Source organism: Lycium barbarum, chromosome 5, assembly GCF_019175385.1.
Source record: "Lycium barbarum isolate Lr01 chromosome 5, ASM1917538v2, whole genome shotgun sequence".
Lineage (NCBI taxonomy): Eukaryota > Viridiplantae > Streptophyta > Magnoliopsida > Solanales > Solanaceae > Lycium > Lycium barbarum.
Genome location: NC_083341.1, coordinates 28,185,660 through 28,202,927, shown reverse-complemented (window position 1 = coordinate 28,202,927; position 17,268 = coordinate 28,185,660). Strand labels below are relative to the sequence as shown.

Here is a 17,268-nt window from a genome sequence, read left to right as displayed (position 1 = left end):
TCATTCGTAAGCATTATGAATCTCAATTATTTATTATTGTTCTTCTTCTTTTATGAGTAGCTAAATTTCTTTACTAAGGTCGTGAACCCAAGGATGAGTGTTTTGTGATTGGGAATTGTGGTTGATATACGCATAATGGATTGTTAGGGTTTATTTGTTCTTCGTTTTAATCATATAGTTAGTGGTTGCAAACATTAGCTAACGCCATAAACTTTGGTTTATTTGAAAAAATAACTAGGGTTTGGTAAAAACAAATAACAAGAACTCAAGGCTTTAAACCTTGTTTAATAAATTCACTTAGGAATAAGAGGGATTTACTTGGCATAATTGACGGTTCTTCATGCATACTTTCTTATCTTTGGGAAAAGCATAGAAAGAAATAATCTTTTCTTATTAGGAAATAGTGTAGATTCATATAGAGGTTAAGTCCATTCATACAATGATCCATTAGAAGTATATCAAGATCAAGACTCATGATCATACGCTTTATCTTAAGGGGACAAAACCTTGGTTCTTTTTACCCATATATTTACTACTTTAAATTACTAGTCACTTTAAATTAGTTCACAAACCAAAACTCTTATAAAACCCTTTTCCTAGAATACGCTAGGATCGTAAGATTAGTATAATACTTGTTTAGTAAACTTTTCACCCCTTATTCTCAGTAGGATTTGACCCGAACTTTGTTGGGTTACTATATTGACATCATCCACTTTATTCTATTAAAAGTTGTAATTTGAGTGTATCAAATTTTGGCACTGTTGCCGAGGAATTGGATACCTTGTAAACTAGGTGACCATGACAGATGACAGACTTCCAGTCGAGAACGTATTTGGTGATGAGTCAGATATAGAGGAAGACTTTGCATCTGCAATAATTCATCCTAGGGTGACTGCTGCTACAATTAAGTTTGACTAGTCCCTTTATCATATGCTCAAACAAGAGGGATACTTTCGGAATGCAGTCGATGATGATCCTCACTAGCATATAACAAACTTTCTAGAGGTATGCTCTCATCATATCCAAAGGGGTGTGTCTCAAGAAGCGGTTCGGTTGAAACTCTTCATATATTCATTAGTCGGAAATGCGAGAAAATGGTTCACAAAGCTGCCCCGAAATTCTGTTGGTACATGGGAAGAGATGGTTAAAATATTTCTCAGGAAGTGGTATCCTCCGAGTAAAAGAGCTGAGATTCGTGATCAAATTTACGAGTTCAAACAACGTCATGGGGAGAAACGTTTTGAGGCTTGGGAGAGGTACAAAGAATATTTGGATAGGAGTCTGAACCATGGTTTCCCATATCATATTCTGATAGAGATGCAGCAGACATTGGCACAATTGGCCACGAATATCTCTTTACTGATGAAGAGGCTTGATCAGAGGAAGTCGAAGAAGGTAAACGTTTGTAAAGATATCACAGGCATACTGCTTGGAATGTACCAAGTGCAATGTCACGACCCAACCAGAGGGCCGCGACGGGCACCCAGTGCTAGCCCACCCGGGCACCTCTAAACATACCTTGACATTCACATCTAGGTGAGCCACATATTCAATCATACATTTCTATTCATCAATCATACGAATCCCATTCGGCAACAATACCTTTATATCAACATTAGGAACTAAGCCCATATCAATGTACATAAGCCGATGAGGCTAACAAAATGATATCCAAAATATAAGCCGACAAGGCCAAACACATCTAACTATATACACATGTCTACGAGCCTCTAATGAGAGTATGTCATATCATATAGGCGGGACAAGACCCCGCTATGCCCATAAATATGTACACAAAAGAATAAGTACCAAAAGCTATAGCTCCGAATAAGATGAAGCTCCGCTATGTAGTCCCTGAGAAATATAGCTATGGATCAAGCCGGTCTCCCTGGTCACCTGCGGGCGTGACGCAGCGTCCACAAACAAAAGGACGTCAGTACGTAGAATGTACTGAATATGTAAATCGTGATCAATATCAATATAGAAGCATAATAAGCAACATAAGAAGTAGCATAAGATGGGAGACAGTAGTATCAACGTCATAAGCACTTACTTACCTTTCATATGGACTTTCCATTTCTAGTGCGTGATTGTGTACATACATCCGTACTCATTTACATTCATATCGATTTACATTCATATCCATAATCGTATTCTTATACACATTCTTAATCGTATTTGTATCATGTCCGTATTCCTACTCATGTCTATATCATATACATATCCATATCATATACATATCATTTACATAGCATACCCGACCACGGAGGTTCGGTGTCTCACGTACCCGACCATGGTTAGGCTCGATGATCATACATACCTGGCCAACCAAGGCTCAGTGTTAAACATACTCGGCCCTACCAAGGCTCAGTGTTATCCGTATCCAACTGTAGTGGTGCGCATGCATCGTCATATACGTATATATATATATATATATATATATATATATATATATATATATATATATATATATATATTCTACATCTATATATTCTACCCGGCCATATAAGTTCGGGGTTTCATAATAGCCATACATAGGCACACATACATATAAGCTCATAGGCATCTTTAGCATTATCACTACTATCATCGTCATCATTATCGCTATCGCTATTATCGTCATCATCATTATCATCAGTACCATTATCGTTATTCATTACGTCTATCCTTATAGGATTATTCGTCATATGAGGATTTTAGTACAATCGTAATATATATCATGGATTATAAGCTTTGGATCACATCATAGGCTCATAGAAGAATAGATATTTGGCCAAAGAACCATGCCTTATGAAAGTAGGGTTAGCCTTACATACCTTTCCGTTCAACTATTTTACCAGTTGCACGTTCTCCTTCAACGCTCACGTTTCTACTTTCATTAAAGTTATACTATCATTAGAAATCGATAGCTAGCATACACGACTAAAACTAGAGTAAATCGGACAGCATCTCCTTTATTTGTACGACATTCCTCCATATCGTAAATCAACTCCCAAACGTCAATAATACATTCACAATATCATAGCAATAGTCTTTATTCATCCACATTACCTATATTTCTCAATTCGCTTCCAATCACCCATATCCATGGTCATAACACACGACTACGTTCATTCATATACATTGCCTATCCCATGTTATTAACATTACTTATAACGTATCCATATCACAACACATCAAAAAGCATGACTCAATTCAAGCTATTACTCAAAATGACACTATTTTCACATTCATGACCCATTTTTCTATATCCTTCTACAATCCAAGTGTTTCAACTTTCAAATACCTTAAAAAACATGGAAATACCATAAATCTTACCTTAGATGTTGTAGGAACAAGCTTTGGGTGGAAATATGTTACACCTTGGAAAAATTCCCCGTATATGTACAGTGAACAGGCTAGTAGAGGACATAGCATATGCAATGTTTTGACGATTAAGAAAGAGTATTAGATGACCCTCAATGAGATTTTAAAGGCATACAATGCAAGGAGTGAAAGTTGTTAGGGAAAACGAATCATACGTTGTGTATCGGATAAGAATTTTGAGCAACAAGTCCATGATGGCATAATGATGTCTTAGAGAAGTGTAATAATGTCCCTAAGGTTGATGTTGAGATGTTAAACAAGTGCCGAGAAGGTTCGATAAGGATCGGAGATCAAACGAGACAACGAGAACGAAAACGGAATCACTGGGCATTATACGCACCCAACCTACGGACCGTATAAATTGTACCAGCTGTATGTTGGACCGTATAATTGGCCAAGGAGGCCACCAGCCACTGGACCAAATGTACGGCCATACATACGGTCCGTATAAATAGTACGGACCGTATGTTGGTCCGTATAAAGAGGGTCGGGCAGATTTTAAGTTTAAGTATAAGGGACCTTTTTCATTTCATTTTTCATTCCACTCTCACTCTACACTTCAAGAAACATCTAGAACCCTCCCTAATATTCAATTACAGGAGAAATCAAAGGGAAACTAAGATCAACAACACATAATCCATGAATCAAAGTGTATGGAACCAAGTAAAGCTCATCTTCCTCAAAGAAAACCAAAAGAGAGGAGATAGGGTTTTGGTGCTAGAGGAGAAAATCCACTCAAGACTTGTTCAACCATCATCCAAGGTAAGTTTCATGACCATTTCATGTTGTTTAAGGTATTGGAAGGTTAAGATACCCGAATTGTAGAGAAACATAGCAAATGGGTCATAAATGAGTGAATAGTGCTATGTGTGAATGGTAGTTGAATTGAATCATGAATGTTAGTATGTTGTGAGTATGAATATGTTATAAATGACATGTAGACCATGCGATGAGTGTGATACATGAGAAAATACGATAGCGAACCCAAAACCATAAATGTGGGAAAAATGAAGAGAAATGGTAGATCATGGTCATTTTATATATGAATGATGATTGTTGTTTGCTATATTGTAATTGTTGTTGTGAGTGTTGGGAGTTGATATGGAGTATGGGAAAAGTAGTATAAACAAAGGAAGTGCTGCCCAATTGTCTCTAGAAATAGTAATGCGTTCTTATAGTTGATTAACTAATGTTAGTACGAATCCTCTTTTGAAGGTAGAGACGTGACATTGAAGGGGAATAAACGAACGCTAGATTTCTTAAACGAGAAAGGTATGTGAGGCTTAACTCTTCTTTCACAAGGCATGAATACTTCAAGTTTTCCATAATCCTTCTATAAGATGAAGCTTATGAGTCCTTCTATATATCGAATCTCTATAAGCATGATAATAATGACAATGAGCTAGGGTATAGAGATTCAAGAAATTGTGGCACGATGTTCCTACAATGCTAATGATGTTATTATTGTTAACACTCGCCTTATGCTTTATTTCCTTCAAGGCGAGGCATGATACTCATAAAATGTCCATAATACAATAGGGGGGTTCACGACCTTACGTCCCCCCGACATAGTGTGGTTGCCTTAAAGCCTAATGTATGCTATGACAATAAGTTGATGAATAATGCTAACTTGTAATACGACTATGGGATGCATGGAATACCAAGAAATGATAACATGATGCTATGGCATGAGATGTGTAATAGTGATGTGTTATGATTAATTTTGCGATGATATGATTCCACCGTGCCTATATGGTCAGGCATGTCACCGCTAATGCGGGCTGCGTATGATTCCACCGTGCCTATATGGCCGGGCATGTCACCGCTAATACGGGCTGCTATGTTTACACCGAGCTTAGAGGGCTGAGCATGATCGCCACTAGTGAGCGGCATATGAGGGTTACCCGGACGCGGGTAATGATGTGGATTACGATGTACGGTTATATGTGATGACGTATGTGATGATGTATGGGACATGATAGCATGTATACTATGATTATGTGAAATGCGATATATGTAGAGAGTATGTTGTCCGTGATATACATTCAGGCTATATCCCTCTCTCATGACTCCGAATCCCTCTATTATGTTTGTTTACTTCATTCCTGTCGTACATACTCAGTACAATATTCGTACTGACGTCCGTTTTCTTTGGACGTTGTGTTCATGCCCACAGGTAGAATGGGAGGAGATCTTGCTCCAGATTCTTAGAGGCTGTTAGTTGACTGAAAGCACGCCATTGTCCTGGAGGTGCCTATGATGATTCTTTTGTGTACAATTGTAGATGTCATCTCATAGAGGCTCGTAGATACTCAATGTGGGTCATGTGGTTTCACGGCGTGGTTATTGTGTAAATATATACATATTTATTATTTTTCTATCCTAAGGGCTCATGTGTATAAAAACATTATGTTTCTAAAGAAAAATGGGTTCTCTTGTACATCGAGCATTAATCTGATAAATGATTGTTAAATAAGCGTAAGGAGTACTAGTACGAGTGGTGCTCGGCGGTTAGCCCCGGGTACCCGTCACAGCCCCTAGCCGGGTCGTGACAAAAGTGGTATCAGAGCAGTTCGGTCCTACGAAGTGTCTACGAGCCGTGTCTAGTAGAGTCTCGTTTATGGTGTGTAGCGCGCCACATCAATAAACAAGAGGCTACATGGCATTTAGGAAAGGTGACCATCTTTCTTTTCATGAGATTGTGCGATAGAGCCATGCATAAGATTTTATCCTCCCTAATAGTGTGTTATGATTTCAGAATGCCACCAAAGGGAAAAGCTACAGCCGCCCAGAAGGGCAAGACTACGACAAAGCGGCGGGTAGAAAGAGAGCCTCCGATGAATATAGAAGAAGGCGAATCACACAACGAGGCCTTGTCTGATACTTCTTCTACCCCGCCTAATGTGGAAGAGCAAGGAGGAGCCCCAGCTCCAATTCCTCCGCCGATTACTTCGGGTCAACAAATGACCGAGGCCATCCAATTATTGACACAGTTGGTTGCCGCACAGGCGAAACGACAGAATGTGGGTTTAAGCGACCGGGCTGCAAGTATAAAGGCCCGTGATTTTATGATTCTAAATCCTCCGGAGTTCTTCGGGTCAAAGCCGGAGGAAGACCCACAAGGTTTCATTGATGAAATGTTGAGGACTTTGAAGATTGTCCATGCCTCCGAAACCGAATCCCGTGGAGTTGGCATCTTATAGACTCCGGGATGTGGCGGTGTTATGATACAACAATTGGGTATTATCAATAGGGGAGAATGCGCCTCCTCCGGTGTGGTAAGAGTTTGTTGATGCTTTTATTCGTCACTATTTGCCACCCGAGGTCCGCCGAGCTAGAGCGGACAGTTTCTTAAATTTGAGGCAAGGAAATATGAGTGCCAGGGAGTATAGCATGCGATTCAATTCTTTGGCTAGATATGCTCCGACTATGGTGGCCGACATGCGAGATCGGGTACATAGATTTGTGAGTGGTTTGGGGCCACATTTATTCAGAGATTGTCTGACGGCTTCCCTGCAAGACGGGATGGACATTTCCCGGATAAAGGCCCATGCTCAGAAATTGGAGGGGCGACAATAACAACAAAGGGGTGATCGCGACAGTGATAGAAGACAAAGAAAAAGGGCGAGATCTATGGGCATAGGCAGTTATTATAGAGGGGGATCGAGGCAGACTTATTCCCGACATTCATGCCAGTCAGCGACTAGCGCACATCCCAGATTTCCAGATAGAATATTTGACCACGCCTTTCGCTCGGGACAAGGTCAGAGTTCGAGGGCTTCAGGTTCCCAGTTTGAGGGTGATTATAATCAGGGGAGACCCCCAGTTCCATGATGTAGTTGGTGCCGCAAATTACACTCAGGGCCATGTCGTCAGGACACTGATGCTTGTTATATTTGTGGGCAGACCGGACATTTGATGCGAGATTGTCCCTCGCGATATGGCAGAGGTGGGGTTCAGCCGACAGGCTCAGCAGCGGGTTCTTCATCAGCACGCCCAGCGGGGCAGACTCCCCAGATGACAGCAGGCCGAGGTAGAGGCTGAGGGGCAGCATCTACTTTAGGTGCCACTCAGCCCCGTGTATATGCTTTATCTGGACGGCAGGATCTCGAGTCCTCTCCTGATGTGGTTACAGGTATATTGTCTATATTCTCCCGTGATGTGTATGCGTTGATAGATCTGGGTTCTACATTCTCTTATATTACTCCATATGTTGCTGGTTGTATTGGGGTGAAACCCGAGTCAATTATACCCTTTGAGGTACTCACTCCGGTTGGTGATCCCGTGATAGAAAGACAAGTGTACAGAAATTGTGTCATTGTGATATGTGATCGATAGAAAAAGGGTGATTTGATTGAGCTGGAAATGGTAGATTTCGATGTAATCATGGGTATGGATTGGTTGGCTTCGTGTTATGCAAACGTTGATTACCGCACAAAAGTGGTCCGATTCCAATTTCCGGGAGAGCCCGTGCTTGAATGGAAAGGTAATACAGCATCTCCAAAGGGCAGGTTTATTTCCTACCTCAAGGCAAGGAAGATGATAGCCAAGGGTTATATCTATCACCTAGTTCGGGTTCATCACACTGAGGCAAAGCCGCTAACCTTCCATTCAGTTCCAGTAGTGAATGAATTTCCAGACGTATTCCCAGATGAACTTCCAGGTCTTCCACCAGAAAGGGAAATTGATTTTTCTATTGATGTATTGCCGGACACCAAGCCTATTTCTATTCCTCCTTATCTAATGGCTCCGGCAGAATTAAAAGAGCTAAAGGCGCAGCTGAAAGACTTGCTCGGGAAGGGATTCATTAGACCCAGTTCATCACCGTGGGGAGCACCGGTCTTGTTTGTGAGAAAGAAAGACGGATCTCTACGAATGTGTATCGACTACAGGCAATTGAACAAGGTGACGATAAAGAACCGATATCCTCTTCCAAGGATTGATGATTTGTTCGATCAATGTCAAGGTGCCAAGTGGTTTTCAAAAATAGATTTGAGGTCGGGCTACCATCAAGTGAGAGTCAGAGAAGCGGATATTCCTAAAATAGCCTTCAGAACGAGATATGACCATTATGAATTTCGAGTGATGTCGTTCGGGTTGACTAATGCTCCGGCTGTATTTATGAATTTGATGAACAACGCATTCAGGCCTCTTTTGGATCTATTTGTGACAGTATTTATTGATGATATTCTGGTGTATTCTCGCACGGAATCGGAATATGCAGATCATCTGAGAATTGTTCTTGGTATTCTTCGAACCCGAAAATTGTATGCAAAATTTTCAATGTGCGAGTTTTGGTTAAATTCTGTGACATTTCTGGGCCATGTTATTTCAAATGATGGTATTCGAGTTGACACTCAGAGAATTGAAGCTATAAAGACTTGGCCAAGGCCTACGACGCCCACAGAAGTTCGTAGTTTTGTAGAGGGCTTTTTATCTATTTCAGCCCCATTGAGGAAGCTCACCCAGAAGACAGCTAAGTTTCAATGGAACGATTCTTGTGAACGTAGTTTCCAAGAGTTGAAAAACAAGTTGACTTCAGCTCCGATTTTAACACTTCCAGAAGGGCCAGATGGCTATGTTGTGTATTGTGATGCTTCCGGTGTGGGATTAGGATGCGTATTGATGTAGCATGGTAAAGTTATTGCATATGCTTCGAGACAATTACGGAAACATGAAAAGAATTATCCAACTCATGATCTCGAATTGGCTGCGGTCATTCATGCCTTAAAAATGTGGAGACATTATTTGTACGGTGTGCATGTTGATATCTATACAGATCACAAAAGTCTCCAGTACATCTTCAAGCAAAAGGAGTTGAACCTGCGATAGAGGCGGTGGTTAGAATTATTAAAGGATTATGATGTTAACATTTTATACCACCCCGGGAAGGCGAATGTAGTAGCCGTTGCACTTAGCCGCCGATCAATGGGCAGTTTATGTAAAGTCCCTCCGGAAAGGAAAGAGATGGTTCAAGAACTTCATCGATTGGATAATCTTGGAGTGCGTGTAATTTATTCGGGCAATGTTGGGATTAGTATAAATGATTTCACAATTTCGTCCTTGGATATGGATGTGAGAGAACAGCAGTGTGAATATCCTCAGTTATGTCGTTATAGAGACACATCTCATGGGAAAGAAAAGTCTCCATTTGGAGTTTCCATGGATGGGATTCTTAGGTACCGAGGCAGGTTATGTGTGCCGAATGTGGCGGAATTGCACCGATGAATTTTAGAAGAAGCACATTGCTCTCGATATTCTATTCATCCAGGTGCAACCAAAATGTATCATGATCTCAAGATGACGTATTGGTGGGATGGCATGAAGCGAGACATAGCCGAATTTGTAGCGCAATGTCCAATTTGCCAACAAGTAAAAGCTGAACATCAGAAGCAGGAGGCTTATTGCAAGCAATAGAGATACCCACCTAGAAATGGGAAGTGATCAACATGGATTTCATCGTGGGATTACCTCGTTCTCGTGGAAAATATGATTCTATATGGGTGATCGTGGATAGATTGACGAAAGCAGCCCATTTTCTTCCAGTTAGAACCACGTACTCGGCTGAAGATTATGCAAGGCTGTATCTCAAGGAAATCGTGCGACTCCATGGTATTCCATTGTCTATTATCACGGATAGAGGAGCACAGTTTACAGCTAGGTTTTGGAAGTCTTTTCAAGAAGGTCTAGGCACGCAAGTAAAGTTTAGCACGACATTTCATCCACAGACCGATGGGCAAGACGAGCGCACTATTCAGACCATGGAAGATATGCAACGAGCGTGTGTGTTGGATTTCGGTGGTAGTTGGGATGATCATTTGCCACTAATTGAGTTTGCATATAACAACAACTATCATTCTAGTATACAAATGGCTCCATATGAAGCTTTATACGGAAGGAAATGTAGATCTCCAATTGGATGGTTTGAAATAGGGGAAGCACAATTAGTGGGCCCTGAATTGATCCAACAAGCAATAAAAAAGGTCAAGGTGATCCAAGATCGGTTGTTGACAGCCCAAAGTCTCCAAAAGTGTTATGCGGACAACCGCCGGCGAGACTTGGAGTTTCAAATTAATGATTGGGTATTTTTGAAAGTGTCACCCATGAAAGGGGTAATGAGATTTGGTAAGAAAGGAAAGCTAAGTCCTATATACATTGGGCCCTACAAGATCACCCGCAAGGTAGGGCAGGTAGCCTATGAATTGGATTTTCCTTCGGAGCTTGAATCATTCCATCATTTCTTTCATGTTTCGATGCTCCACAAGTGTGTTGGAGATCCCACAAAGATTGTCCCGATAGATGATGTGCAAGTAACGGAAAGGCTAACCTATGAAGAGGTGCCTATTGCCATCCTAGATAGGCAAGTGCGAAAGCTTCGAAATAAAGAAGCAGCGTCAGTCAAAGTATTGTGGCGAAACAACAATCGGGAAGAAATGACCTGGGAAGCGGAAGATAGTATGAAATCTAAGTACCCGTACTTATTCCGACCCCTAGGAGAGATCCAAGAGGAAACACCGACAATATAAGGTATGTATGCTTTATCTTTATGCTTTTGGTCGTGTGTGGCCATAGATATGTTGCTATTGTGATGTAGCCCTATGAGGCAATGATATTATGGGTTGTTGTGACAGGTTGGTAGTGCCAAGTTACACGGGAAACTCTAGCGAAATTTTTGTAGAATTCCGAGTGTTTAACATTCGAGGACGAATGTCCCAAAAGGGGGGAAGAATGTTACACTTTGGAAAAATTCCCCGTATATGTACAGTGAATAGGATAGCAGAGGACATAGCATATGTGATGTTTTGACGAGTAAGAAAGAGTATTAGATGACCCTCAACGAGATTTTAAAGGCATACAATGCAAGGAGAGAAAGTTGTTAGGGAAAACGAATCATACGTTGTGTATCGGATAAGAATTTCGAGCAACAATTCCATGATGGCATAATGATATCTTAGAGAAGTGTAATAATGTCCCTAAGGTTGATGTTGATATGTTAAACAAGTGCCGAGAAGGTTCGATAAGGATCGGAGATCAAACGAGACAACGAGAACGAAAACGGAATCACTGGGCATTATACAGCCCAACCTACGGACCGTATAAATTGTACCAGCTGTATGTTGGACCGTATAATTGGCCAAGGAGGCCACCAGCCACTGGACCAAATGTACGGCCATACATACGGTCCGTATAAATAGTACGGACCGTATGTTGGTCCGTATAAAGAGGGTCGGGCAGATTTTAAGTTTAAGTATAAGGGACCTTTTTCATTTCATTTTTCATTCCACTCTCACTCTACACTTCAAGAAACATCTAGAACCCTCCCTACTCTTCAATTACAAGAGAATTCAAAGGGAAACTAATATCAACAACACATAATCCATGAATCAAACTGTATGAAACCCAAGTAAAGCTTATCTTCCTCAATGAAAACCAAAAGAGAGGAGATAGGGTTTTGGTGCTAGAGGAGAAACTCCACTCAAGACTTGTTCAACCATCGTACAAGGTAAGTTTCATGACCATTTCATGTTGTTTAAGGTATTGTAAGGTTAAGATACCCGAATTGTAGAGAAGCATAGCAAATGGGTCATAAATGAGTGAATAGTGCCATGAGTGAATGGTAGTTGAATTGAATCATGAATGTTAGTGTGTTGTGAGTATGAATATGTTATAAATGACATGTAGACCATGAGATAAGTGTGATACATGAGAAAATACGATAGCGAACCCAAAACCATAAATGTGGTAAAAATGAAGAGAAATGGTGGATCATGGTCATTGTATATGAATGATGATTGTTGATTGCTATATTGTAATTGTTGTTGTGAGTGTTGGGAGTTGATATGGAGTATGGGAAATGTAGTATAAACAAAGGAAGTGCTGCCCAATTGTCTCTATAAAAAGTAATGCGTTCTTATAGTTGATTAACTAATGTTAGTACGAATCCTCTTTTGAAGGTAGAGACGTGACATTAAAGGGGAATAAGCGAACGCTAGATTGCTTAAATGAGAAAGGTATGTGAGGCTTAAATCTTCTTTCACAAGGCATGAATCCTTCAAGTTTTCCATAATCCTTCTATAAGATGAAGCTTATGAGTCCTTTTATATATCGAATCACCTATAAGCATGATAATAATGACAATGAGCTAGAGTATAGAGATACAAGAAATTGTGGCACGATGTTCCTACAATGCTAATGATGTTATTATTGTTAACACTCGCCTTATGCTTTATTTCCTTCAAGGCGAGGCATGATACTCATAAAATATCCATAATACAATCGGGGGTTCACGACCTTACGTCACCCCGACATAGTGTGGTTGCCTTAAAGCCTAATGTATGCTATGACAATAAGATGATGAATAATGCTAACTTGTAATACGACTATGGGATGCATGGAATACCAAGAAATGATAACATGATGCTATGGCATGAGATATGTAGTAGTGATGTGTTATGATTGATTTTGTGATGATATGATTCCACCGCGCCTATATGGCCGGGCATGTCGCCGCTAATGCGGGCCGCGTATGATTCCACCACGCCTATATGGCCGGGCATGTCACCGCTAATGCGGGATGCTATGTTTACACCGAGCCTGGAGGGCCGGGCATGATCACCACTAGTGGGCGGCATATGAGGGTTACCCGGACATGGGTAACGATGCGGATTACGATGTGCGGTTATATGTGATGACATATGTGATGATGTATGGGACGTGATAGCATGTATACTATGATTATGTGAAATGCGATATATGTAGAGAGTATGTTGTCCATGATATACATTCAGGTTATATCCTTCTCTCATGATTCCGGATCCCTCTATTATGTTTGTTTACTTCATTCCTGCCTTACATACTCAGTACAATATTCGTACTGATGTCCGTTTTCTTTGGACGCTGTGTTCATGCCCACAGGTAGACAGGGAGGAGATCTTGCTCCAGATTCATAGAGGTTGTTAGCTGACTGAAAGCACCCCATTGTCCTGGAGGTGCCTATGATGATTCTTTTGTGTACAATTGTAGATGTCATCTCATAGAGGCTCGTAGATACTCAATGTGGGTCATGTGGTTTCACGGCTTGGTCATTGTGTAAATATATACATATTTATTATTTTTCTATCCTAAGGGCTCATGTGTATAAAAACATTATGTTTCTAAAGGAAAACAGGTTCTCTTGTAAATCGAGCATGAATCTGATAAATGATTGTTAAATAAGCCTAAGGAGTACTAGTACGAGCGGTGCTCGGCGGTTAGCCCCGAGTACCTGTCACGGCCCCTAGCCAGGTCGTGACAAAATACATCACTTGAGCCAAAACCCTAGTTCATCTCCAATGCGATTTCTTGACTTGGATGATCTTTAATGGGTTTCTTACACTCGATTCACTTAGTTTATGTTGTTGATAACTAATACCTCTTGAATTCTTGTGGAAGAAATGTAGAGAGAAGTTTTAAGGAGAAGGGGTGTGATAGGGAAATGAAATGAAATGAAACTTGGATCCCTCATTAAATACACCAAATCTGTCCCGACCAGTTCTACGGACCAACATACGGTCCGTATAAATCATACTGACCGTATGTCTGGCCGTAGATTTGGTCCAGAGAAGGGTGCCAATCTGGGCTGATTGTATGGTCCAACATACGGTCCGTATGTTTTATATGGCCAGTATGTTTGGCCGTATAATCCCCAGTTTCCCGAAGTTTGTTTTCGTCGACTCGTTTGATCTCCAATCCTTATTGAACCTTCTTAGAACTTGTATAATACTTCATTAACCATAAAATACGCTCTATATTAGCCCTTTAAAACATCACCAGATAAACATTAGCTCGATTATAGCGGAATCTTTCCGAACACGACTTACATTTCGCTCCCTTCAACAAACTAAACTTCACATATTCATAGAACTTCAAAATCTTATTAGATTAACCTCAAGCTATCTAATCCTTTGCTTATCCTCGTAGGGATTTCATAATCAGCTTAAGCTCACATTAACCTATCCATGAATCAACACATACGGAATTTCCGAGGTGTAACATTCTCTCCCCCTTAAGAACATTCGTCCTCAAATGTTAAGTCGTCGGGGATTCTGTAAAAATTTCGCCAGAGTTTCCCTTGTAATATGGCACTACCATCCTGTCACAACAGCCCATAATAACAATGCCTCACTGGGCCACAACATAATAGCAATATAATTTGGCCACACACGACCCAAATGCATAAAAGAAAAACATACATACCTTATGATCTTGACGTCTCATCTTGGATCTCTTCTAGGGGCAGAAATAAATGTTGGTACTTGGATCTCATAATTTATTCCGCTTCCCATGCCATTTCTTCTCGTCTATTGCTTCTCCATAAAACCTTAACTGAGGCTACTTCTTTGTTTCTAAGCCTCCGTACTTGCCTATTTAGTATGGCAATGGTACCTCTTCATAAGTCAACTTTTCTGTCACTTGAACATCATTTACTGGCACGATCCTAGTAGGATCTCCAACATATTTACGAAGCATCGAGACATGAAAAATTAGGTGAACTGACTCCAAATCAGGAGGTAGATCTAACTCATAGGCCACTTTTCCTATTTTGCGCACAATCTCATAAGGCCCAATGTATCGGGGGTTGAGCTTCCCCTTTTTGCCAAATCTCATTACACCATTCATTGGTGACACTTTCAAGAACACCCAATCTTTCACTTGGAACTCTAAGTCTCTTCCACGATTATCCGCATAGGACTTTTGACGACTTTGAGCTGCTAATAACCGATCTTGTATGAGCTTGACTTTCTCTATGACTTGCTGGACCAAGTCTGGCCCTATCAATTTAGTCTCTCCTGCCTCGAACTACCCAATTGGGAATCTACGCTTTCGCCCATATAAAGCCTCATATGGTGCCATTTGAATCCTAGAATGATAACTATTGTTATAAGCAAATTCAATGAGTGGCAAGTGATTATCCCAACTACCTCCGAAATCTATCACACATGCCCGTAACATATCTTCAAGAGTCTGAATGGTGCGTTCAGCTTGTCCATCAGTCTGTGGATGAAATGCTGTGCTAAGGCTCACTTGGGTCCCTAAACCCTCTTGGAAGGACTTCCAAAAAATTAGCTGTAAACTGATTCCTCCTATCAGAGATAATAGATGTTGCGACACCATGGAGTCGCACTATCTCTTTAACATAATGCTTTGCATAATCTTCCGCCACATACGTCGTTCTGACTGGTAAGAAATGAGCTGACTTCGTGAGCCTATCCACAATCACCCATATATAATCATACTTACGTCGATAACGGGGTAAGCCTGTAATGAAGTCCTTGTTAATCACTTCCCACTTCCAACTTTGAATTTCTATTGCTTGTAGCAATCCGCCCGGCTTTTGGTGCTCGATTTTCACTTGTTGATAGTTGGGACATTGAGCTACGAATTCTGCTATATCTTTCTTCATCCCATTCCACCAATATATAGACTTAAGATCATGGTACATTTTCGTCGCTCCAGGGTGGACAGAATAACGGGAGTAATGGGCTTCTCTCAATATTTGGTGGCATAAACCTGCCACATTAGGAACACATAATCTGCCTCGGCATCGGAGAACTCCGCCTCTTGCAATCTCAAAAGATGATGACTCCTTCTGAGGGAGTGTATCTCTGTAATGCATTAGCATGGGATATTCGTATTGTCGCTCTTTCACTACCGCTACTAGCGACGAGACTGCTGAATTCTGAATGGTGGTCCCCCTGCTACCTGAGTCCACTACTCGAACTCCTAGGCTAGCTAGCTGCTGCAGCTTACGAGCCATTTCTCTCGTCTCTGGTCGTACATCATACAAACTTCCCATAGATCTACGGCTAAAAGCATTAGCCACAACATTTGCCTTTCCGGGGTGATATAGGAAATCAATATCATAATCCTTTAGCAACTCCAACCATCGTCGTTGCCGCAAATTCAACTCTTTCTGCTTGAAGATATACTGAAGACTCTTATGATCTGTATAAATATCCACATGGACACCATATAAATAATGTCTCCATAACTTTAATGCATGAACCACTGCAGCCAATTCTAGATCATGGGTTGGGTCATTTTTCACATGTTTCCGTAATTACCTTGAAGCATACGCAATCACCTTACCATGTTGCATCAACACACAGCCTAGCCCAATACCTGAGGCATCACAATAAACAACATATCCTTCCAATCCCTCTGGAAGTGTCAGGACTGGGGCAGAAGTCAAACTATCTTTTAACTCTTGGAAACTACGTTCACAAGAATCTGTCCATTGAAACTTTGCTGATTTCTGGGTCTACTTTGTGAGTGGTGCAAAAATGGAAGAAAAAACTTCAACAAATCTCCTGTAATAACCTGCTAAACCCAGAAAGCTGCGGACCTCCGTAGGAGTTGTGGGCCTTGGCCAAGTCTTCATGGCCTCAATATTTTGGCTATCTATCCAAATACCATCGGCTGCAACAATGTGCCCCAAAAATGTCACTGAGTTCAACCAAAACTCACACTTAGAAAATTTTGCAAACAACTCTCGAGTTCGAAGAACTCTAAGGACAACACACAAAAGATCCGCATGTTCTGCCTCAGATCTAGATTATACTAGGATATCGTCGATGAATACAATCACAAATAGATCTAGGAAGGGCTTAAACACGTTGTTCATCAAATCCATAAATACTGTCGGTGCATTAGTTAGCCCAAATGACATTACTCGGAACTCAAAATGGCCATATCTTGTTCTGAAGGCTGTCTTAGGGATAGCTTTCTCCCTAACTCTCACTTGATGATACCCGGACCTCAAATCTATCTTTGAAAACCATTTGGCACCTTGTAATTGATCAAATAAGTCATCAATCCTCGGAAGAAGATATTTGTTCTTAATTGTCACCTTATTCAATTGCC

At 40.9% G+C, this 17,268-nt stretch overlaps 1 protein-coding gene across 1 annotated transcript in view; it reads left to right on the top strand.

The window, feature by feature from the left end:
• The first annotated feature begins 1,140 nt into the window (after positions 1-1,140).
• LOC132639363 (uncharacterized) overlaps positions 1,141-17,268 on the top strand; it is a 39,028-nt gene continuing 22,900 nt past the window's right edge. Inside the window, exon 1 of the mRNA XM_060355815.1 lies at positions 1,141-1,395. Coding sequence (XP_060211798.1) covers positions 1,141-1,395 — 255 coding nt within the window. The remainder of the gene's footprint in view (positions 1,396-17,268) is intronic.